At 36.7% G+C, this 26119-nt stretch overlaps 1 protein-coding gene across 1 annotated transcript in view; it reads left to right on the top strand.

Moving 5' to 3' along the window:
• The window catches only part of ZDHHC14 (zinc finger, DHHC-type containing 14), a 98012-nt gene that overhangs the window by 63945 nt on the left and 7948 nt on the right, over positions 1-26119 (top strand). Inside the window, exons 4-8 of the mRNA XM_010074245.1 lie at positions 8439-8576; positions 12550-12598; positions 18769-18871; positions 20645-20754; positions 23855-23957. Coding sequence (XP_010072547.1) covers positions 8439-8576; positions 12550-12598; positions 18769-18871; positions 20645-20754; positions 23855-23957 — 503 coding nt within the window. The remainder of the gene's footprint in view (positions 1-8438; positions 8577-12549; positions 12599-18768; positions 18872-20644; positions 20755-23854; positions 23958-26119) is intronic.

The raw sequence follows: 26119 nt of genomic DNA on the forward strand, positions 1-26119 counted from the left end.
GCTCTCAGAAATGTTCATCATAGGCCTTGAACCCTGCAGGGGTTGTCCCTTGCTTTTCTAATAGTTCTTGATGGATTCTAGTTGGCCTTCTTTGTACTTAATATCAACTTTTTCGGATGGGGAACTGGGATGCCAATAGTGCTGAAGGCGCACGTACCATACTGGCATTTTCTATTTATATTTCTGTTTTCTGTAGGAGATAGGATTCGTCTCACTTGTAAGTCCAATTACTTTTCTATAGATCCTAAACATGAGACCAAGTGTCAAGATTTTGACAGAAATTTTGACAGAAAATATGCTATACTAGAAGCCAATAGACACCTCCTTTCTGGTTAAATCATTGCTTCCGTAAAGCATGTCTGCCAGGCAATTGTAGCCATTGTCTTTTGGTTTTGGTCTTGACTGGACTACATTAATTTATTATTTTGAAAGTACAATATGTTACGTATACAGCAGTATGCCAAACAGAAGAATTGGGATAAAATAATTGTTTGTAAAAGTAGTTTTCCGGATTAAGCAGCAGAGTTACAAATTTATTTTGTTAAAATGGGGAATTAATATTTAAAACACATGTAACATATAACATACACAACGTAAAATGAAGGGTGGGAATTACCCAGTGTGTTCTGGTAGTCACCCTAGATACCACCATCTTGCAGCCTGGAGAACACAAATTACTTCAAAAACAGGCTGAGAGGTGGCATTGTAACAGTTTGGGTTTTATAAAACCGACACTGTCTGTGAGTACTTTTCCCAGGACTTTGTGGTCCTTTATAATCAGTGTGTATTTACTTGATGTCAGGACTTTGTTTTGCCTGGATTTAATTCCATTCTGTAGCAGTCTTCATTGCCTTATTATCTTCCTTCTTGCTTTCAGTTCCTTTTCATGACCTTTGCCTATTTCTTTCCTTACATTTCCTGCAATGAAGAGAGTACAATTGTCACCTCCTTCTGGGGCCTGATTTTTGAATCTGTTAAACCTTAGCTCCAGGTCTCTTGAAGTGAGTCTTTAGCTGAATAGTTAAAACTACAAAGTTGGCTGCTATGTCCTTTTTTTTTTTTTTTGTACATTTTTTCACTGTTTTTACATGTGAGAAACGACTGGGTCTTTTTGGTCCACCCAAGAAGCTGCCAAATGGATTACACACCAGCACTTACAGAAGTGATATATTATTTGTTTATGATTGTGCAATCTATATACTAGATGTACTTTAGGAATTCAGGGAGCATGGCATGTGTGTCAAAGAGTTTTTTAAGTAAGCCGAAGCACTGGGAAATATGTCAGAAAGTCTTTTTAAAGAAGGTAATAGTATTTTAGTTTACTTCAGGGAGAGGTTGCAGCTTATGTGTTGGTCTGCATATAAAAAAAAGCAGTGGTGATCATAATACCCAACTGTGTGAGTGATGATGTAAACCTCAGATGTCAAAGTTAAAGAGAGCAATTACCAGGAAAAAATAATTTAAAAAACCCAGTTAGGAACCTAAGAAAATATTTATATTTGGTGCAATAGCAATTTGAAAGATGGTTAAGGAATTCAAAGGCAGATACAAGGCAGCAGCAGAAGGGGGTAAAAAATGTGCTTTCGTATAGAAAAGGGAGCAACAAATCCATGAACTTTGTGGATGCTGATACCTGATAACAATACCACACTTCTCCGAGGGACAAGTTGGGAGTTTTTAACTCTCTTCCTCCACAGTTGGGTGTGTCTGGCACTTGTTTGGTTCCCAATGTGTGAAGGTATTGTATTGATGAGAATTTGTATGTAAGGAGAGAGTGTTAAGCAGTGAGGACCTTTGCTGTGCACTCTTAGTACCTAGCAAAGAACAGTCATTCTAAACTGCTGCTGCTGCCTTTGAAAATGTCACCATTAATATGCATGCAGTCAAAGGGGATTGTTGTTAGTCAACATTTATTATTGGAGGTAACAGTGAAGTCAGCTGTGTGACAATATAGTTTAATTACTATGAGCTATCCTAGGGCAATGGCTGGATGTTTTCCTAATAAATCAATTGCTATTTTCATTAAAAAAATTAAACATGTTTATTTTCTTTTTGTCAATAACATTAGTCTGCCACTATCAAAGTTGATTAGCATGGAAAAAAGTTGACATTGTAACTGAATTTCTTTAAAAAACCACCCAAATAGCTTAGCTGTCTGGGACTGTATTTAAATGATCATAAGAGTGAAATATTTTTTGAGTAGCCCTTGTGTTTGTGTTTCTGACTTTTTGTTGTAGATATCCATGCAAGTTATTAATTTATTTCATTAATAGATGCCCATCTTTCCCAGTGTTACATTGTTGTTTCAGTTTGCGTCACTTTCTAGAGATTAGTGTAGCGTTCACAATGTAGTAGGGACTAAACCTTTGGTGAATGTTTCCTGAATGTAAACTTGAGGGTAGAAGGCTCTTTCGGTTCCATTTGGTTTTCTTGGGGTGTTTTGATTTAGGATCAGAGTAGAAAAATACTGAGGTTCTGTGATGTAAAAGATCCATTGTGTATTGTCCATAACAGATGTTCTGAAATAACATCAGCATGCATATAAATGTAACTTGCAACTGGTCTTTTGTTATTCACCATTTTTTAAAATATAAATTTCTACTCTGAGTTCATTCCCCAAGAATAACTGCAAAGACATTGTCAGGGGAATGACTGTCACACAGGTGGATGTTGTGTAAGTGAAATTGATCCATATATTTGATTGCTGTTGCCAATTTATGACAAGTCCCATCAGTGTTTTTTTTTTAAACTATGATTAAATAAACAATTTTCTTAGGAGTGATGGAACTGGGCATCTGAGCTCAGGATAGTTTTTATGAATGTCCTATGAATATTGGATACAAGATTTTTTTGTAAATGATGTTAAATTATCAGACATTCTGAACTGTCTGTAAAGGATTTGATTCTATGGTTATATTTGCATTTGTTTTATGCATGCATGACTCTCAGCAGGCTCTTGGATTGAACTGCAGTATCTTAGAAAAAATAAATACTTTTTGTAATAAAAAGTATTCCTTGTATGGACTTCTAGAAACCTCATTTGTTTTCCTAAACATTTCAAGAGCAAACAAATTCTGAAAGTACCGTTTGTCATGCAAAATATCAAATCAAGAAGCCTGAATAGATGTGGTCAAATCATTACGTCATAGTCCTAGAAAGAGCTGTAATTGTCATCATTATAAATATGTGCAGATGTGTTGGTATCTCTCCATAATTGCTCAGTGTGTGTCCATGACAATGGACTTTGTAGTCCTATGTTGTACTGCTACTATCAAAAGTAATTTTGAGTAACGCTGGCCCAGTTGGTTGAGTTGTAATGTGATATTTTTGACTGACGCAAGATTTGGAGAGCTGGCTGTTGACTCTTCACGGTCCTGAGATACAAGTTTGCACGTGTTAGATAAAGATGGTAACATTTGATGAATGCCTTAGGTTTGTGTCTTTGCCCTACAATGTTTTGCTTGAATAGAATGGAAGAATTTGCAAGTGAATTCCAACTTACGCTCATTGGAATCTCCTGGTAAGGTGACCTAGATATTTTTGCAACTGTAGACATTGTCTTTGAGACCTGCCTTCACATTAAGCTTTAGAAAATGTTTAATCCAGTTGAGCAAAGGAAAAAGGAAGCAGTTCATAAATAATAATAAATGTTTCTGAGATCACAGTGTGAACAGATGAGAAAAGCTGCAGACTGAAGGGCCAAGCTGGCCTAAAACGTTCAATGTAAAAATGCTTTTTTGTTCCTTGTAAATTATGAAGCTTTCATTAAATGTTTTGAAAGAGGAAGGAAAGCATTTGGGTCATTTTGTACGTTGTTTCCTGGAGTGTAATGATTGAAAAATGGAAGCTGAACATTTAAGGTTTCAAAGAGTCTACATGCCGTGCTGTGGAAAAGTACAGATTTGGCTCTGGTTCTGAGCAGCAAGGAACATGCTTTGCTGTGGCTTCTGAAGGAAGCACTCTCCATCTATAAGACCATTGCTTACTAAAATATGAAATGTTCTCAGTTTTGTTTTTCTCTGAGATATCCAGCAGTTAATGTTGCTTAAGTAAATTTTCAAATGTAAATATTTCAGGGAAGGTAAAAACTGAGTGATGTCTAAAGTATGATGTAACTTGCATGTTCTCCGGTCACCCAGTTAGCATGTATTGTTAGGTGAGTGTTAATCAGACCACTGAGTCATGCTGACAGCTTGCTGCTTCCAAAGGGATGGTATCTGAACATCATTCTCTCCCCCCCACCCCGCCCTTGTAGGACCTCTCCTTTGTGCCTGTTCACACAGGCCTTAGTAACACAAAGCCATGGGTAAGTCAGTGTTTCTCACTAAGTGATGAACAAAATCATTCAATTTTTTTTTCCGCGACAGTTTGGGGAACTGACCTGAGTCAGCAGCAGTTTAGACAATGAAAAAAGGAAGCGAGGTGAAGTGGCAGGAAAGGCACAGTGTGACCATCTCTTTCACTGCCACTAAACTTTTTGGTTGGCTCCGTTATCTTGTGAAGCCTCCCCCTTTGGATTGGGTTATGGAGGTGCTGGCTATCCTCAGAAATTATTATCCAAATTCAAAGTTGCTGATCACTTGGGAAAGACTAGTAAAATAAAGTCACTGTTGCAGGTTTACTGACAGCTCTTGAGGTTTCTTATCTCTTTGGTCTTTACAGCAGCATTTTTAGTCTCCATTTACCTATCTTCCTTCATTGATACTTTATCTTATAAACTGTTCACACATTTTCTCAGTCTTTTTTGCTCGCTTCAGCGTTTGTTCTCAGACCCTGAAAAATTAATCAAAACAGGATTTCCCCTCCAGCCCTGATCAGTGTTAACCTATAGTAAGGGTGGTGTTATGGGTAAGCTGAATTAACACTTAGCTGCTTCTGAAAGGGTCATTTCATCCCTTCTCTGCCAGTGTGTTCTCACTGCTTCACTTGGGCCAGCTTTGGTGTTAGTCTGATACTGTGATGAGCTGGTCTGGGGAGCAGAAGGGTCTAGGCAACAGAAAATTAACCATAGTTTCAAGTTCATCTGGCTGTCGACAAGCTCCACACAGGGTAAAATGACCACCAGGCTTGGCCTAAGGATGGAGAGCCATAAACACACAGGCAAGAGATTGGCCACGGAAGTGCTGAAAGGGGAGAAGCTGGGCCATCTGTTTTAGCAGTAGTTCTGGATTAGGTAGATATGGCTGTAACATCATATCACATCCCGAAGGCATATATCTTGCTGCTTTTGCTTAAAATTGAGTGCAGGAGGATGACCTATCACAACTTTTCTGTCTGTGGGATGCTTCCATGGACAAACTTTTCAGCCCTTGCAGCTTTCTTCCTCCTTCATTAAGAGTTCTAATACAAACTCTTGTTAATAAAAAGTGTATTACTGATGTTTTGGTTCTCTTCATTTGCCTCAAATATTTTTACATTAATCTTGTCACAAATATATGATTCAGTACAGTAGCACATTAACTATACCCTATCAATTTAAACCAGAGCTGCAGTCATCACCTCTAAACACTGTTATTCTATATAACAATCAGTTGCATTTATATTTTTCTGCATTTTAAGTTTATGAGAGCTGGAATTCTTTTTCTCAGCATCAGTAGTTTTTCATTTCTCAGTGAAGATAAATCTTAATTTTGCTGCCAACATTTTCCAAACCAAATAGAGATGTCAGGCAGAGCTTCCTTTTCTAAGTCATTGGGTGTTCAGTTTGCAGGCATCTGGAGTGCTGGAGGTGAACCTTAAAATATTGTGTTAGTTCTTCAATAATACTTACTAAGCCTTGTCTTTTTTAAGGAAGAAGAAACAGCTCTATATTTAAGACACTTTATATTTCTTAATGGCATTAAAAGTTTCTGCTTAGTATGTGTCCCTTCATTTTGCTAAGGTTGGCTGTTTTCTGTTGCATTAAAAACTCAGCAGAGCGGCTCACAAGCTTAAAGGCTGTTATCTTTAACTTCCATTTACATGCTTGTGCTCTGCTGAGTAGAATAATCCCTTTCTTTTTAATATACTGGTTTGTGGCATATATCATAAATGTCACATCCCTTTCTATTTTATCACTAGGAAAAATAAGGCCCAGTTTATTCATTTGTAACACTCATGTAAACCCTTTAATACATCTCCTTTCTCATTAGAGTTGATTTAAATTTAACACTGTAGAAGTGTTTTTCATATCCAGCCTGTTCTGTCAATTTCTCCTTCACAAACATCTTAGGTAGTTACTTAACTCCACAATGATTGGTAAGGTATCTATTGAGAAAGCAGAGCCTTTCAGTTTACCAAGAAAGTTTGAAGATAAACTGGAGAGGTGTGACAAGTAGGTTAAAAATATCAAGTCAGTCTTCAGTAAGGAATGTGTGCGTATAAATACAGATGTATGTGTGTTTATTGATGGGGGGTGTGTGCATGTGTGTTTTTATGTTTGTCTGCATTTATCTGAATCTATCAAATAGATGCCTACATATATCTAAATATCGTTTCATGGCTAGAAACTGAGCTTTATGTCAACATAATTTATTGATTCCTACTGTGTCAGCATAGAAGAGAATGAATGTGTATATATGGAATTCATCTTCAAAAGACATGTCATGATTTTATATTTTTTTCCTGAAGCAGTAGGGTATTAAAGTACACTAGGATTATGCTCTTTAAAAGGCTCTGTAACTGTATTTTCTTAGTGTTATTTTTGCTCATGTGTTGTGTTAGTACCCATTAAATCAAGTAAAGCGCTTATCAGAACATAAGGACTCATTCAGAAGCACAGATGTAAAAATAAGCACTGTTCAAATGCACTGCCAACTTAATTTGAGAATAAAACTGTATTGCACTGAGTAAAGGTAGTATCGCCTACCCTTTTAGATACCAGAGTGTTTAGTTCTTGTTATTCTTAGAAGTACTCATTAAATCAAAGTATTTCTGAAGCCTTATCCTAAGTGCAGTAACTTCACCTTGAATAGCCCCATTGGAATTTGAAACAGATTTATAGCAGAAACATGCAGTCCAAACAGCTGTCACGCAAATCCGTTTATAAAAACCCTGAAAGTCTGGTGAACTCAGAAATCTGTTGTGCATGTTGTTTTGAGTTTTTTAAGTTAAGATAATGCTAAATACACGCTTCAAGGAAAACCTCTAATGTAGGTCTTTAACCATAGCTGAAATAAACTGGTGTGCTTGGACAGAAGTGCCTTTTTAACATAGGGCTTAAGGACTCAAATTTATAGCTTGCCTTTCCTGTGAAATTACAAATAGTTTGATCTCGTATGTCAATGGAGGCATGAAAGTCACAGAAAACAAAACAGGATTTGGTCAAGGATCAAAGAGTGAGAGTCAGCATGAGAGCATCTGTCTTATGTTATGATCTTGGATTATATTAAAAAAAATTAAATTCTGTCATTCTGTCAGTGTAATCTCTCCAAAGCGAGGTTAGGAAATGCCGGTTTGTTTCCTGACAATCTCTGTTTCCATTACGTGGTATATTGGGATGGGGGGGGCGGGTCTGGGCTGCCTGGGGGGCAGCAAGGCAAAGTGCTGCCTCTGCTGCTTTCCAGCACTGGGGCATTTGCCCTGTGTTGGGGACACTCATTTCTGACCCACCCTGGCCTTTTCCTGTCTCATGAACAAGTTACTCTCTCAGGGAAATAAAGGGAAAGGGTTTGATTTAGTAAAAAGAAGAGGGGGCCTACAGTGCAAAGGGTAACAGCATTTGGACAACATCTACATGTTTTTATACCATGTGGTTTACAGAAAATTCCTGCAAGATTGTATAGATTATTAAAAAAAACCAAAAACCACACCAACCCCAAAACCAAAAGAAGTATAAGCAAATTTTACAAGACTCTCTGAGTTTTTACATTTGAAAAACGGTTTATGTGAATGACAGTGTCAACTTTTAAGTGGAAAAAATAGGTGGTCTGGAATGTAGAATATTTAGAGTGAAGCAATAAAAGGACGTGAGAGGGTGCAAATATTTCATATACACTATAATGGATGGATAAGATGATAGTAGACATAAGCCAGAGGTGTGAGCATGACAGATATAAATAAAATGACATTGAAAACTTCAGTTTTGAGTAGAAAAGTGACTGGAAGAAAAAAAAAACCCTTATTTTGAAAAAATAAAATACAATTGAGTTGGTATTGCTCCATGTGACAGTGTATAAATACATGCTTATTGGTCTGACTACACAATTTATCACAATAATGCTGTTAGTTTAACAGGAGCTCACCTCAGCCATGCTTTGATTTCTTCAATAGCTGTAAAATTTCATTAAAATACTCCTTTTAATTTTTTTTTTCCTTTCTAAATAAGAATTTCTCTGTGGCTAATTTGCAAATGCCAGTCAAATCATGAGTTTTAATATAGTATTCAGAGAGTTTCTTTCAGATAAACAGCATTTTATTAATTGTTTTCCATTTTTTTTTTCTTCTGCCTCTCATTTCAGAACGGTTTGATCACCACTGTCCCTGGGTAGGCAACTGTGTGGGGAAAAGAAACTACAGATTTTTTTATATGTTTATTTTATCTCTGTCCTTTCTGACAGTCTTTATATTTGCATTCGTTATCACCCACGTCATCCTTCGTAAGTATGCTGATGAAATCAGATTACGTATGTAGCCATTTGCTTGAGTTTTTTATTTTTAAGTTAATCTTTTGATCATTCAGGGTTTATTTATTTATTTATTTGCCTTTTCTCTGAAGCTTCACAATCCCCAGTGAGTCCCATTCTGGTCTGTAGCAGACCCTGGTCATGGTAGTCATTGATGTAGTACTGGCTTTATCTTAATACAGAGATAATTTTTTTTTTGTGCTTTTATGGGCAGTTTATTGGAAAAGCAGCACACATACCTTATGTCTGAGTATACAGATAGTATCATTTTTCCCCAAGAACTTTTGTGTGCTTTTGTAACTATAGACATGGATGACTTACTATCCAAACAAACAGGTAAATTACTAGGAAGTAGATTTGAGCTATTTTACACTTTTTGTTGTTTGCTGTTTAGTTTTACATCTTTCTCTACCCTATTTTTAACACAAGTTACTTTCATTTTGCAGACATTCTGAGAATAACCAATTTATAATGAAGTGAATCAGATAAGCTAGAGGAGGATGAATATTCAGGAGTTTGAGACTGATTTTTATTTCTATTCTGGATTGGGTTTGAGGGAGGGTATTTTCAAGTCTTTTGAGTAGTAATGTCTTTTTTTTTTTTCCACACACGTAACAAATTTTGTTAGCTCCTCTATGATGATGGTGATTCAATTTAAGGTGACAGGTTATATGAATTGTCTTTAAAGACCTTTTGTATGTTGTGAGGGTTTTTGAACCAACTATCACTAGGAAGCTTAAGAGTGTTCTGTCTTTTCACTGATTATGTAGGATATTGCCTTAAACAGTATTTCTTTAATAATTTTGGAAATGTAATCTTTTTATTTCTTTATATTCCATACTACAATGGAAATCTGATAGAAGTAATAATATCAGTTTATAACACATTTATAAAGCTAGCTTGATAATGGCAATACTTAGAGAATGTTTTCCTGAAAAATATGCCAGATTGTGCGCAATTTCCTAAATTGCATACACTATGCAGGGAAAATTTGTATTTTAAAAACCAGAATTCCTCCTCTTATTTGTGCTTCACAGAAGAAGGATAAGAGCACTGAGTGGCTCTCTCATAGCTCAGAAATCTGGCACATAGACTGGAGCTGGGTGCACTTTTAATTTTGGGAGAGTCTGGATCAACAAGTTGTTCTCACTGCCAGATACATAATTTCTGATATCAGTTGAAAGAGCAGAGGAAAGATGTTCATGTTATTTAAAAAGGGTAAAGTAATTACTGGAAAGAGAACATGTTCCATTAATACTCAAATCCTTTAAATGTGTTTGGGCATATATGAGCATATACATGTACATTTTTTACATTTAAGAAAGCTGGTATTCAGTAGTTGAAAACATCAGTCTGACAATATAAAGCTACTTCTGAAGCTAGCCTGCTTGTATTTCATAAACAGTACGGTGCGCTTTTTTTCAGTTTTCAGTATATGAATTACCAATATTATGCCAATATTTCATGTTCCATATGTCAAGTGGATTTATCCAGTGGATTTTAGCTTTACAGTGTCAATACCTAATTCTAGGTGTGAAATAGAGAGCAGAGAAATGAATTGTGCCTCTGTGCAGCTGAGCAGCTCTTTAGCACTGTGTAGGTGTTACAGAAAACGTATAGTAAATGTTAAATGCTGATTTGTGTAAGTATATCAGCTGTAAAACCTTCTCGCTATGGACGTTTATCTACCTTGGTTGAGTCAGGAAAAACCTCCCTAGTTCTAAAGACTGGTCCTAAAAGGCAATGGGAGCAGGTATGAACTGTGATTAGTTCCCTGATTTTTTTTTTACTACATTTGCATTTCAAGCCCAGCTTTCAATTTTATCTAATATAATCTTGACTGTGTCCAATTTGTCATAGTGATCACTCCACTCTCTGTGCCTACCATGTTTCTAGAATTCTTCATATCTACCTTTCTAATAGTTACCACTCAACCATTTTTGTTCTGTTTTCCTGCAGTTCTTCTTCCTGCTGTTAAGCAGGATTCTCAGTTACTTAATACGAACCTTTGCAATTGGCATAGAGTGCTTTGTTTTAGCATGCCTGAATAAAGTCTCAGTTTTTATCTTCCTCCAGTGTTTCTGTATGTCATCCATAGGTATTTCAGCAAGTTCTGGCAAAATTCTTGATTCTAGAGGAGGTCTGGCTCACTTAATCAAATCCTGTTCTTAGCTCTTCTGAAGATGGTCCTGGCAGGATTACCTTCCCATCAGCAACACTTTATTCTAGATATCCCATGTTAGACTGAATGCCTTCTGACAATGTTCTTTTAGGAAGGGACAGAGGGATATTGATAGCAACTTATAGGCATTGATGTTAAAAAAAAAAAAAAAAAAAAAAAAGAAGAAATCCTTTATGTTTCATCTTAATAGGGAAATTCCTTCTCAGGCTTTACTGATTACGTAAGAAACTGGGGGGTTTTGTTTGTGTTTTTGTTTGGGTTTTTTTAATATCTCTTGATTTAGACAAATTGTTGAAATTTGTTTCATTTTAAATTAATCTTGCAAGCTGGCATTTTTATAATTTTTGATGGTCCTAACTGGTGACAAGATATGAGATACATCTTAACTTTTTGTTTTCTGCAGCCTTTATTTTGAGGCACTCATTGGAAATTTGCCCTCTCCAGGATTAAGAATCTTTGCACATAGTGTTATTGAAGATGATAAAATGACTTTATAAATTATATACTTTAAAGGTATTGTTTTGCCAGATTTTCTTCCATCTCCCCAAGTTTAAAACTTTTTTGATAGTAGTGCCTATCTTCACACTTACTCAGCTCTGTTTGAGGCATCGGTATTTCAGCTGTATGTTGCAGTGAGGAACCTTCCCCTTCTGATATATTGGGAATTGCTTGTAAGAGTGTGACCAGCAGTAGGGAATAGAGATCACACCTATCTGCTGCCATTGCCATTAAGGATCCTGAAAATAGTAAGAAGGTAGCGGAAGGTTACACTAGTCTTGTGCCTTGAGGTTAAGAACCGGTTATGAGAGCCTGAAAAGGCTCAGAAATACAAGGTAAGTTTCCCTTTTCAATAGCAAACAGTAAAATTGACCGGGCAGGTTGAGAGAACATATATGTGTATACGCAGTTATATGTATTTTTATTTTTTGCTTAAAAGACAAGGTTCTTCTCTCTTCATACAAATCTGCAGATCAATTTGGCTAAGGGGATTTTTTTTTTTTTTTTTGCTGTGGGAAAGATTTTCAACCTGATGCATTTATGTAATTGAAATTATAAAGTAAAATACAAACTATGTGCCTTTTACTTATGTGACATTGAGTCAGTTTCTATAGACTAATGCAGTTGCATATTTATCAGAAAATTGTCAAATTGCCCTTTTTGATTAATATCTCATGGTTGTGGAAGCCAAGGGGATGCTTCTGCCTCTCTAGTTCATTGGAGCATGCTACTCTTGAGCTCTTTTCATCTAATAGCTATTCTCTTCTTTGCCCAGAGGCAACAAGCACCTTTTAGAAAAACCTTCAGTCCAGGTGCAATAAGAGCAGGATTATAGGCTAGAGAACTTTGGCTGCTTCTGGAACAAAGGAGGGAAAGCTGAGAATCTGGTTTTATAGTATAAACTTCCCAAGTAAAAAAGTTGCTTTGAAAAATTGTATTTCAAACAAAAAATGCAGCTTATAATTTTTTGTTTCCATATTAGGTCTGAAAAAAACAGGAATAATCAGAAATCTTGTTCATGGGAAAGTATGCATGTGTCAACTTGCTATGACTGAGAAAATATCCTGCAGATGTTAGACCCGATAACTTACCCAAGGTTCTTTTTTTTATGTTGTTGCTGCTGAGCAACATAATCTCAGATTTATATTAGTAAATCTATTCTATGATTATTCAGTTGATATTCAAATATTAATTGCTAACTCTGCTGAAAACAGCCTGTAGTCAAATTTCTTACTCAGCTGGTAATTTTGGCTTCTGTTTCTACAGGTTCTCAACAAACAGGGTTCCTCAATGCCCTGAAGGACAGTCCTGCAAGATATCCTTTCACTGAAACAAATTGTAGATCTTTTTGCAAAATGACATCTGAGATGTGGTTTTGCTTGTTTTCTTGCTGTTGTTGGATATGTGCATTTGGGACTTTATCAGTTCCTGCACAACAGGATTTCTTACCACGTGTTGGAGGTAGGAAAGAGACTATGGCCTGGGGTGGTTTTTATTCTTCATCTTTTGCGTAGTAGTACTCTTGACAAAGGTCTGAAGTTTCCATGTGTGACAGAAATATGTTCCATGTATTTGTGATGGAATTCATAAATACATCTCTCACTATACCTGTGCTATGGTTTCACTTAAAATATTAAATAATTCTTCTGCTTTTACAACTGAAAGTGTCCAAAATGACTGTCAGGATAAAAAAAAGTAGAGTGTGGAACAACTGAAGCAATGAGCTGTCCCTGAAGAGTTCAATTCCTGAAAGTATTCTTATGTTTGTTTACTGTTTTCAGAGAAGTCATTTTCAAGTATCAACTTCTGTTAAGTTACATAAAAGCATACACATGTATACACAACGACTGTTGTTGTTGTTAAGCCTGGAGAAAAGAAGTCTCTGGGGAGACCTCATTGTGGTCTTTAGATATATAAAGGAGGCTCATAAGAAGACCTTTTTATCAGGGCCTGTCATGACAGGACAAGGGGCAAGTTTTAAAGTGAAAGAGGGTAGATTTAGGTTGGCTATAACAAAGAAAGTTTTTACAATGTGGATGATGAGACACTGGAACAGGTTGCCCAGAGAAGTTGTGGATGCCCCATCCCTGGAGGTGTTCGAGGCCAGGTTGTCCAGGACTTTGAGCAACCTGCTCTAGTGAAAGATGTCCCTGCCCATGGTGGGTGGATTGGACTAGATGATCTTTAAAGGTCCCTTCCAACCCAAACCATTCTGTGATTCTGTTCTGTAAATACTCCATATTCTTCTTGTCACTTCACAGGATCTTTCTGTATATTTTCTACTCAGTGAGAACAGAAAAGGCTCCTCATGTCTGAAAGCAGCTAACGTAATGGAAAAATGGGAAGCTGATATAAGTTCTGTTTAGTTTCTTCCTTACATTTCTGCATAGACTGTAAGCTTCCCACTTCTTATGTACATGTTTTTAATAGTTTGTGTCTGAATAAGCAGTTTGCACCTTTCATAAGGCTAATATGAAAATAATTCTTTCTAATATTTGTGCTGAGAAAGTTTTTTGTCCATTATGCCTCACACAGTTTGCTCTTTTCCACAGAAGAGAAGAAAAAAAAAAAAAACTCTTACTCTGTCATTCGTAGTTTTGCATAAAGGCCTCTCTTTCCAGGTAGTTTTTCCAAGTATCAAATTCTCCAAATTCTGGAGACACAATTTTGTGTGTGTGTGTCGTGGTTTAACCCCACAGATGCTTTGAAGTGTACCTTCTCCAGAGTGGACTTATCCTAGGGTCACAATCCCTTCAGAGGTATATGTGCTGTCTCACAGATGTAACCACTGCCACGGATGCTTCAAGATGTACCTACTCTGGTGTGGACATATTTTCAAGCCACAGATGCTTCAGGGTATCTTGCTCCCACTTGGAACATTATCAGAATGTTCCCAGACACAGCAGAGTAAGAAGATAAGCAGTATAGGAGTACAGCAAGCAGCAAAAGCAAAAAGCAGCCACTAATGAACACTAGACTAATATACAGTAAGGCAAGCAAGCCCCATGGCAAGCCTAGAAGCCTGCCAATTAATAGCTAAACAGCAATAACAGCTATAAATTCAATCTAGCACACTGCAATCAAATCTGTCATTATCTCAAACCCTTCAAACCCCATGCTGGGAAACAAAAAAGGACTGTCGTGGTTTAACTCCAGATGGCAAAAGCACCCCACAGCTGCTTGCTCTCTCCCCACTGATGGAATGAGGGAGAGACTTAGAGACTAAAAGTGAGAAAAATTCATGGGCTGAGATAAAGACAGTTTAATAGGGAGAGCAAAAGCCGTGCACACAAGAAAAGCAAAACAAGGGACTGATTCATTGCTTCCTGTTGGCAGGCAGGTATTCGGCCATCCCCAGGAAAGCAGGGCTCCGTCACGTGTAATGGTTACTTGGGAAGACAAACGCTATCACTCTGAACACCCCCTCTTCCTTCTTCTTCCCTCAGTTTTATATGCTGAGCATGACAACATATGGTATGGAACATCCCTTTGGTCAGTTGGGGTCAGCTGTCCCAGCTGTGTCCCCTCCCAGCTTCTTGCGCACCCCCAGCCTCTCGCTGGTGGGGTGGGGTGAGAAGCAGAAAAGCCTTGGCTCTGTGTGAGTGCTGCTCAACAATACCTAAAACATCCCTGTGCTATCAACACTGTTTCCAGTGCAAATCTAAAACATAGCCCCATACCCGCTACTGTGAAGAAAACCGACTCTATCCCAGCCCAAGCCAGCGCAGGGTGTGTATGTGTTCATTAGGTAGAGTCATTGAGCTGTGAACACTCTTTTTAAACAAAGCCACTGTGTGGATTTTTTTTTTCTTGTACAAATGATTTTACAAAGCACAAACAAACTGTTCTAAATAGCACAATAGCTTCCAATTAAAACAATTACAGTCACTTCTTACAAAAGATGATTCTTTCAAACTATTTTCAAACTGAGAATAGCTTTCAATTGTCCTTAAATCAAAAGGTAATTGATTACTCATTTGAGGATGCTTGTACAGCAACAATGGGCTGCTTATTCATAATTTGTATTCAGAGTTGTGCTGATTTGAAAGGCTCAGTAGTGAGTCTTGTAGAAATTGCCTGGTTTGATAGTGATATGTTGGGCAATTTAATAGGTCGCTTACAATCCCTAACGGTAAAAAATTAAATTGTCCAGATAGTATTGGGAATGTTGCTTTGGGGCAACTCAGTCAATTCAGGCACAGAGAACATTGCCATTCCTGTCTTGCTAACAACCCTGTGTGAGATAACAAGGGAGTGTTATGCCATGTTATGGTAGTAAGTTATACTTTATATTGAGAATTTTTTTTTTTTATTTGTGATGAATGGAGTTATGTTAATCTAACATGAACCACCCCTGCTGTTCTAGAGATCTTTGGATCTTGGTGTGGGGAACTGAAAAAAGTCCCTTTCTTGGAGAAAGAAGTCCCTTTCAGTGGAGAACGGAAAGGTCTTGAACTGAAAGGAATTCCCATTTTTGTCAGTAGGAGTTACTGCATGGAGGAAGAAACTCACTTTTCAGGATGCTCTTAAGTGTAAACATGGCCAGGAACAACATGCTGTTAGTGGTGTGCTTAGTTATCTGATGAGGTTGCAGGAAGCCCTTCTCCCTCTCAGGTTCTCCTTTTCTGACCTGGTGATAATTCCTCTTAGTCTTGGTGTGTAGATTTTGCCCAGCAGTGTTCATCTACAGCCTACCTTACAATTTCTACCCTCTCAAAGCCCAGGTAGGTGGACTTGTATTGTGTGTAATGCTTTCGGGCTGTTTCTTCTGCACCTTTCAGAACCCTCTACTAACAACAATCTGCTTCCTTAACCATTCTTCCTCGCTCTCCTTGCTTTAGCTGTGGCTGTTACACAGTCAATGAGACTGAGTTCATATCTTGTGTTGATTTGACTCTCCACGTATTTTGAGGAGGAGATGAGAGGGAGAGAGTAGGGAATATGCTGCTCAGCAGTGCACTTTGGTCATCCCGCTGCTTTTGAAGCAGACTTGCTCAGAATGCAAATGGCTCTTTTCTGGCTTTTCAGCCACTCTGAGTGAAGAAGGTTCTAGGGGAAGTTATACAGACAATTCAGATATTTTGTTAGGTGGGTGCAAATCTGCACTGCAAGGCTCTTTGCTGTTGACTAATATTAGGATTATTTATCGCAAATACTTATGCATATTCCATGCATTTTCTAGTCTGTTTCTCTGTATAATGGTGAGGAGCTGGCATCTTTCTCTTCTATTAATAGGTTCAGTGATAAGGATGTTTTTGTATTTTTTAAGGCTGAGTCCTTGTTCTGGAATATTTTGAGTTGATGTTGTCTTGGAAACTGACTTCACTAAAGGTTGGCATACAGTTAATATACAGATTATTTTTATCCTATTCTTTTCCCGTTGTCTTGTTCCTACTCATTTATTTTATCTGTTTTTCTAGGAACCAAAGCCTTTTCTGCTGTTGATTCGTGTTCCCTAAAAAAATTTACTATTGAAGTGTTGTAGAAAATAACATTCTCAAATTAGATGTATTCTGAGTTCATAGCTGTTGTGTGTAAATAAAAATATATATACACATAAAAAAGGCAGGAAGCCTTCTATAGAAAGTTGCTCTTTATGCTTGATTATATAAAGTTTAGAAGCAACTTTATTGTCTTATTGCTGAGATGATGACTCCTTCAGAGTTAAAGGAATTACATAAACTGTAGTAAGTATGCAACACTGAGTGCTGACTGACTTTCCTAGTATACCACTCTCACGTTTAAAGGTTAGTTACTTCTTTAGAGCATTTGGGTTATGCAGTTTATAAGGGGTGAAAAGACAGGCAGTTTGAAAGAGAAAAAAGAAAATGAGTGAAAGATGCAAGTTTAAAAATAATAGACAACCTAATAGTGCAGTCTATTTTTTAATTTTTATGCTATGCTGAGGAATGTAATTCTGTGTTTTTCATCTCCATTGTTGCAGTAGGGGCAAAATAGAAAAGATAAAGGTTGCAGTCCGAAACCACTCAGTGCATGTCGTTTAAACCAAATTAGAACGGAAGGCATTTATTGATTCAGTAATAACACATAGATCACTGACTAATGGATAAAGATATATTCAATATCAACATCAGTGATAGAAAAGATAAATGGCTGTATTAGACACCTAAGAAATGTTAATAAACACATACAAATGTCTAAACACCATTTTGTAACTGAACCCCCAAAAGTTCCAGTGGTACACACACACATGCCTGTGCACACCTTTGCTACCCTCTTGGAGGTGTGGATGCTCTTGCTGTATGTGTATGTGTACCTGTGCTGCTCCCTACAACACGCAGGTGAGAAAGCACCCCATGAGCTTACATACGTGCACCTCGGGTGCAAGTCTGTATATGCTGCAACCCATACTGGTGGTCTGCTGTCTGGATGTAGACTACTAACAGTGTCTGACAGGGAGGCTGCTCTGTCTGCGCTAGGCAGATGCCAGCAGAGTGACTTGTGGCTTTACCAAACCAAGTTTTGACTGCTGCTGTTCCCATTTTGAGTTCCCTTCTGCCATTTTTTTTTTTGTCATTTTCTTCAACTTGGGACTGATTCCTCCTTCAGAAAGTTTTCTTGTAATTCCTCAGCTACTGTTGAAGAGCAGCACAGTGAGTTGCGGGTTGATAGTGTTCTTCCTTAACATCATCAGGGCAAATGCTCAACAATTTTGAGTATTCAAACACCCCTCTCCCCGCCCCTCCCCAACTACTTACAGTCTCAGGCTTAACAGTTATTCAGGCTGTTTGCCAAGGCAGGGCCATTCAAGCTACCCCCACAGCTGCAATGTAGAATATATCCAGTTAGTAGAGGGACTTGAGAGAGCAAGTGGACTTTGTATTTTACTTGGACTAGCTCACTTTGATGATCACTATTAGGATCCCTATCAGCATCTTAACTTCAGTAATGGAAGAAAGACGGGAGAGTCTAGCAGCTCGTATGACTGAGATGAGGTTTACCCAGTTGTTGTTATACATATGAGCATGGATCTAGACCTGTCAGTCCTGGCTCAGGACTCCCATTGTGCACTAAATGTTTGTACCAACTTACCTGTTTGTACATAGCAGTCTTTGCTATTTGGCTAGCCTTAGGTTACCTCTCGTGATCTTCCCCTCACGTCATCAGAAGTGTTATTTACTGTTACTAATCAATTTCCCTGTCTTAATACGTGTGATGAGTTTTACAGGGTGAACGTGAAAATCTGAATTTCAGCAATTAAGATCAGAACCACTCGTCATAGTTTCTGTTATTTTTCAATCTGCAGACCCTTAAATATTTGCTGGTGGTGGCCTGTACGCTAAAGCCTACTGACCATAGGCTTGCTTTTCTGAGTTTAATTTTTGCTGTCCCCTTTGAAGCACTCTAAAGATCTCAAGGGACTTCTGGAGTATAAGTTGACTACTTGAATTTTTGTGATTGTAACTGCTTGTTATTGAATATACTTTTTTTTTGTTTGCGTATAATTCCTTAACTTTTAATTACTGTGCTGGAAGCTGTGGTGTGTTTTTTCTCAGTATGGTCCATTGTTGGCCTCTCAGGTTTTCACACATATTTGATCAGCTCCAATCAAACAACAAATGAAGATGTAAGTTCATAGTATGTTTCTGCACATATGTTTCTAAAGAGTAATAAGGAAAATATGATCAATTCTAATTTTACGCAGTTTTTATCTGTGATTCTTAGAGAAGTCATACCTGCCTGCATGATTTTGTGAATGCCTTTATGGGAAAGAAGGAAGTAACCTGGTCATGCTTGATTCAAAGTATCAGAGAGATCTTTTGGACTATATTTGTTGTGGCTTGAAGATGTGCTGGTTACTTAGTGTGTCCATTATGATTCACACCCACAGGACCTGTATCTTGAAATGGGAAAATAGAGAAGAAAGGAGGCAAAGACACAAGTATATTTTATAGTTAATTGGAAGACTATTTAATAATTTTCAGTATTTCTTTTTCACTGGGAGTCCTAAATATTATTTGATTCAAAAAATTCGTACTGTAAAAATTTCAAAGTATGTTGAATTTTTAAAACAAAAATGTAATCCTTTATTTTTCCTTTAAAGTTTCTTTGCCAGTCTGAGGTCTAAAACCTCTGGCAAGGAGTATATAATTAACTTAAAAGTCAACTTTCTGATTTCTGTATTTGTCCTATTTTGCACATAGGTTTGCCTTGTTTTGGTGTAAATTTATGTTTAACTGTGTGTGGAGGCTTCAGGTGTCCTTCTGTAACTAAAAGGAGAAAATACAAAATGAATGAAAGGAGAAAATAAAAATAGCTAGGTAGCTAATGGTATAGAAACCTTGTTGGAATTTAACGAGTAATCTAACAAATTACTGCAAGTTTGAAATTATTTTATTGTCATTTTCTGTTGTACCTTTTTTAATGAGTATCTGGCAAATGTGAAAGTAGCATCTTTGCAACTGTCAAAACACGTTTTGTTATTGTTTAATGTCACAGTTAAAATTATAAATTTTACAATAAACACTAATCAACGAGAAAAAACTTACCAAGCAGGCTCAGAATGAATCGTGCCTCAGCATCTACTATCCAAGCAAGTATCCTGTCTTTGAAGAAAACTACCTCATTAGTAAGACTGATGAGATACTCTCGTATTCCTAGGTTATTAGGTTTAGGCCAACATTGTCTCTCTAGATGAACCCAGTGTGCTTCCACTGTCTCCCCTTCCCACAGATAAATGTCTGTTTTGGATGGTTGGAAGTCAGATAGTGGAGAACAACAGCAATGTAACATGTTTGAATTTCAACTGTTGAGTAATTTCATTTAAAGCATCCATTTCCAGTTGGATACAGGAAGACATTTTACTCAGGCTCTCAAGTATCTCACGAACAGACAACGACTGACTAAAAGAAAGCATAATAGGGGCTAAAAGGTAGTAATGACTGCAGTTGCTTCATAATATTTTAGAGCTATTTGTGGAAAATAATGTTGTGCAGTATTACACAGCTTGAGAACTTAGCTAAGAGTGTGGAAAGCAAGTGCTCTGTTGCTGGCTTTAGTTGTATATTACCATTGAACAACTTCTGTAGAACATACCATAATATTTGTAAAATTAAGCTTAGACCATTAGATGCTGAAATTCCTACTGTAAGTATGTTGATCCTTTGAGGTTTTGGGTTATCTAAATCTATGGGGGTAAAGCGTGTGCTCACTCGTAAGATTTTAGGGTCCAGCCTTTCATAACAGCCCAAAGCTCCAGGCCGTTTGGAAAGTGTAATCATGGGCTCTCTCTGGTCTGCCTCTGACGTAAGTAGCATGTTGCTGCGCTGGCTACCCTCAGTTTGTCTCAGACATTTTTGTATTGTATTATATGTGATCCATCTTATTCATATCTCTTCAGATTAAAGGATCGTGGTCAAATAAAAGAGGTAAAGAAAACTATAATCCATACAGTTATGGCAACATCTTTACTAATTGCTGTGCTGCACTCTGTGGGCCCCTCTCTCCCAGGTAAGAGTATCAAAAGTATTGTTAGTATAAATGAAGCCACACTGATGAAAAAAAATTCTTTCTGATTGCTTGAGTTTACTCGACAGAAATAATGTTTTGTTTTACTGTCCATTAGAAGCTTTAATTAAGTTTTTCTTCAGTAGTAAAGAGATAAGTTAGTAAAGTGTGGTTAAACTAAGTTAGTGGTCAGATCCTGTAAAATATATTTAAGGTTGGTATCTGAAATGAAAATAAACTTGTTTATCTGTTGTTTGAACCTTTGCCACTACAGTTAGTAACTCCTAGCAAAAAAAAAATGCTTAGAAGTTAGCTGTTGTGTATTGGGCGATTTGCAAGTTTATTAAACTCTTGCATAACTAACAGATGTGCCATCAGTTTAGGAGTATAGGAACCGTAATTCTACAACTAGTTTGATAATTGTTCATTTTTGTCTTTTCATTCTGAATTGTTTTATTTAAAGGGACAGTAATTATTTTTTATACTGCTTTTAAGATACATACATTAAGCTGAATTTTACACCAAAGCAATTCCAGAGAAAGCTTAATGGATTAATTTTTGCTGCATACATTTTCACTTTTCAAATCCCAAATATTTGTATATTCAAGGTTGCAGATGGCTTTTCAGATTGACCAAAATATAAAACAGCTGAGACTAGAGAAATAAAACTGTCAGCAGACTTACTCCAATGTGGAGTGGTTAGGTAGTTTGGTACTACATGTACGATAGAGGCCCAGTTTCTCTGTAGAGAGGGGTTGACATCTTGTAGATTATTTTTGTGGTTTACTCATTGGTTGAAGCTGTTTTGCTTTATCTGGAAGGATGCAGTTAGGAGTCTGAACTATTGAGAAGAAAGGAAGTAAATCACTTTATTGTCCAGTGGCTAAGGTGTTTCATTGGAAGTGGAATTTCTGTCTTTGCTATTATGAATATCAGAGGTGGTTCTTCTACGAGCAATCGAAGGTCAACAGGAGAGACTGACGTTTTTTCCTAAGGAGGGGACAACTGAGTTAAGATTTCCACATACTGCATTAACATTGTAATCCCTGTGGTGAGAAGGAGCAACTCTGTCTCTGCTTCCTGCTTGAAGCCAACCTTTAATTCTGACATTTTGCTTTTCATAAAATTGTGTGACATAGAAACTCAGTGCCACTCTCCAAATTCTTTTGTTTGACTTCAAATGGAAATCTTTGTTAAAACGATGTAATGTTTCTCGGTATTTGAAATAGCAGCTTAGGCTGATACAAGTAGCAGCACATGTATTGGCTCCTGTGTTTTAACAGTTTGTACATTTTTTTCCTAAATTCCATGTAGCAACATAACTTATTTAGATGCCAAAGGATAAATGGAGTTTCTGTAGAGAGAAGTTTTGTGACCAATGGTAAAAATGTACAGACTGTAAACTGTAAATCATAACCTTGCTTTTTTTGACTTTTAATTTCATCTGTGTCCCAAGTCATTAGATATAAATTATTTCCTTAAGTGCTGGTAAAGAGGTTTAGCAGCAATTACAGCTCGAAATACAAAATGTTCGAGTGTCTCTGAGAATTGAATGCAGATTAAGAGAGGATCTGTAAATAATCCAAACTTTTCTCACGTCTGTTAGAGATCACGTTTCTCATTTTTAAACCTATGCTAGCAAATACAGAATGCGTTTTACGTGTCCTCAACAGTAGCTTTCAAATCTTAATTTGATTGGTGGCTGTCAGCATAGGTGTAAATAGTGTTCTGATGTAATAAATAACACACCTATTTTAAAGCATCTGATTGTTGAAGGAGTGCTTTCCACGTGGCAGATTGTAATCTCAGGTGCATTTCTAAGTGTTTTGAATGTGCATAAAAACCCATTCTGCAGACCTTCACGAGGAGAGCTTAAGCTGATCTTTGAGCGGTAGAAACTTCATTGACTTTTGAGAGGGGGAACACCTTAGTTTTTTTCTGTGCATACAGTTCTTATCTTTTAAAATTGAAGCCATTTTGACCCTTAGCGAATTTGGAGGTCCCATAAATCGTCACATAAAACGGGTTCTGTGCTGACTTTAGCTCTCAAGTGTTTTAAGGCGTTCCTGTCATTGTGTCTTAGTAACAGGAACTATAAACCCTCCAGTTAAAATTTGATATCCTGTGGTAAAATCTGTATTTTTCCAGATGGGAAGGAACATTGTTCAGGTCACAGGAAAAAAACATTTTGGGGCCTATGGTTAAAAATTTATAGAACTATAGTTGAAAGCTATGTATACTTTAAAAAAACCCAGCCTTTGAATGAATAAACATAAACAGTTGAAAAGTTTTTTGCGATTTTTGAATGGAAGCGTATGAGCTAATACACATGTAGAATATAGTACATTGATCTGTACAAGCAGCTTTTTATGAGTATTAACTACCAGAACCAAAATGTCATTTATAGTTCTTAAGTTAGGAGTAAAATTGTATGTGGAATTTTAGCAAAATATTTATCTAGGTCAGATGATTCCATTCTATTTATTTTTTCATAATCTTATGTAGATTTTTACTTATAAATTTCTCCACAAAACATTGTCTTAAGATTTCTTATTTCCATTTATGAGTGCATCATTTTGGTGAGAATAGTGGAGCACTATGAGCAGTATTAGGCAGCTGTCATGAAACACCTGGCAAATAAGTTGTTTAAACAAAACTCCCTCTTTCTTTCGTTCTAAATTTTGGGATTAAGTAGCTTTAATTTTGAGGTGTGGAAATGATAACAAAAGAATTTTCAAATTAGATAGTGATTCAAAGTGTATTGGTGAGTTTTGAAATTTGTTTTCACACCTGTGGTTTAAAATTCTTGTTTTTGTGGTATCTGCTGGTCAGCTTCTAAATCTTTTGCCTATGATAAAAATCCAGAAAAGTAGCAGTACATATGGCTATATGGCAGGTAGTATTACAAGGAAACTGATGAAGCTGATGAATAGAAGTGAAGTCTTGTACTTCAGTTGAAGAGAAGGGGACATTTGAAGATATTGGTGAAGTATTAAGGTCTCTTGGACGATAGAAATCTTTTATCTTTCTTTTTATTGAGAGGAGGTAGTTATTGATCAGAAATATCTCTAACTCTTATTTTTTTATTTTGATTATTCTATAGCTTAATTGACAGAAGAGGATTTATACAACCAGACACACCGCAACTAGCAGGACCTTCAAATGGCATTACTATGTATGGGGCCACACAATCTCAGAGCAACATGGTAGGAATCATCCCATAGTGTTGTTCATCAAGATTCCTGTGAATGTTTTCCTTCTGCACTTTCATGTGAACTAATCAAGTAATAACTAACTGGATATAGCTGACACTCTGCGTGGAATGACTTGTTTATTAACAGTAAAGAAAAAAGCCCCAAGGCTCTTTTTAATGTATGTTTCACACACTGTAATAGTTATTGCTCATGGATTCTAAAAAAAGAGAGGTTTTTCTACAATTGATTTATTGAATATATTGGCATTTTGACTCTTGACACCTGGTGTGTCTTTGAACTGGAATATTCAAGTATCATGGACTTGCTCTGGTTCATCATTTTCCAGCTAGTTGTTATTTTGTATGACATTTTCTTCATACTCTTTTTTCCTTCTTTGCTTGTACACTGTGGTTTTGCAGACTAATGTGTTTTATAAAGCAAAGATGAACAAAGAGGAGTTTCTAGGGGAGAAGTGTGTTGAAGAAAGACCAAAAGGACACTGAACTTCCAATGAACAAAAAATGACAACTGGATTGTTACACCAAAAGCTTTTTAAACATCTTTGAAACTGTGCCAATAGTTTTTACTTTGGTTTTGGCTGGTAGCATTGGCTATCATAATGGAAGATAGGATTTCCAGTGCCAAGAAGAAGAGAATAACTGGAAAGAGATCTTTTTCCAAAGGCAAGCATCTTATATATGTGCCTATTTCTGAATTGTTAGCCACATATCTTCTTATGTGAATTCTAAGACTTTGTCAAAGAAGCCATGAGTTATGGACACCCTCCCTCTGCCAAAAGAGAGGAGGCCACAAGGCCTTCTGACATAATTCAGCCTTTCTTTTGAACGAAAGCAGAAAAGACTCTCTCCTCCCAGACAGATTAGTTTTAGTGTCACTGATAAACCAGTATAAAAATGTTGCTGTTGTTCATAAGCTGTTTTTACTTATTACTTTGAGGACTAAATAGATTTTTTTAGTCTCCTTAATGAGAAAATGTGTTGGAGACACAGTATTAACTCTGAATCTTCTGTGAGGTGCAGCTGTGCAGAACAACGTAAATTTTACTCAAAAAAAAAAAAAAAACTCTGAAAAGAGAAAAAGGTGTTAAAAAATGGAAAAGAAAGCAAACTTTAGTAATAGCTTGAGGTTTTTCAAGGATTACCCAAACTTTCTGAGTCTGTTGAAGCTTCTTATTTTTGAGGATCGTTAACCCACAAGTCCCTGGCATTAAATGATGTTAATATTGTAAGAATTATCCTTGCATTATAAGAAGACACTATGATTATTGCTAGATATTTATGAGAAAATCTTGTGCCGGTTTGATAGAAAATTATCTACATTTGTTTCTAGAAACTGAGAAACCTGTTATGGCATTACTTTAAGTCAAACAGGTATCTGTTATGATTTTAGAGCATAATACCTGTAAATACACAAATTCTTTAAGGATTTGAACTTCTTATATCCTAGAACATCTCATTGCTAAAGCTAGGAAAGGTTTGGGTTCTTTAACAGTTATCAGAGTCGCTTGGAAATGTGCAGCTTTCATTCCTGAAAATGATCTCTCAGAGGAAGCTTGAAAAATGTAGTAAGTTGTGTTTGGTATAGAGGAATATCTTTAAGACTGTGAGCCATTTTTCTCAGGGTGTTTTTCCAATGGGCTTCTTGTGACAGCTGGCTGTCAGCATTAAAATTTCTCTCTTGAGTTTTGTTGCAAACTGTTAAAAACCTGCTTAGTTTCCTGGTCTCTCTAGCACTATTTTCCCTTCCCTGTTTAAAATCTTGCATTCTTTCCTGAGTTATCTGAAGCATAAGAAATTATAAGTTCATTTCTTGCTTGCAACAATGAAGTGGGACATAACTTTGCCTCTGATTTGTTCTTGTTTCACATTTCCCTTTTTCTGTGTTCAATGTTTTTGCTCTTCTCAGTAGACACTGTACCTACTTTCAGGTTCCCATCTCTCTTATCTCATAAAGCAGCAAACAACAAAACTGATTTCCCTATTTCACAGTTAAGATCTCAGTCTTGTCCGCATAAGACTTTTTTTTTTTTCTACCAAAATTATTTCACCTTACTGCTAGCTTAGTTGCTTTCAGCCATTCTGTTCGGTTACCAGATTTCCTGTTTCGATTTAAATTTAGACAGAAATAATCAAGTAAAACTTCGTCATTCTGTT

Source organism: Pterocles gutturalis, unplaced genomic scaffold (genome assembly GCF_000699245.1).
Source record: "Pterocles gutturalis isolate BGI_N339 unplaced genomic scaffold, ASM69924v1 scaffold10927, whole genome shotgun sequence".
In the NCBI taxonomy this organism is placed as follows: domain Eukaryota; kingdom Metazoa; phylum Chordata; class Aves; order Pterocliformes; family Pteroclidae; genus Pterocles; species Pterocles gutturalis.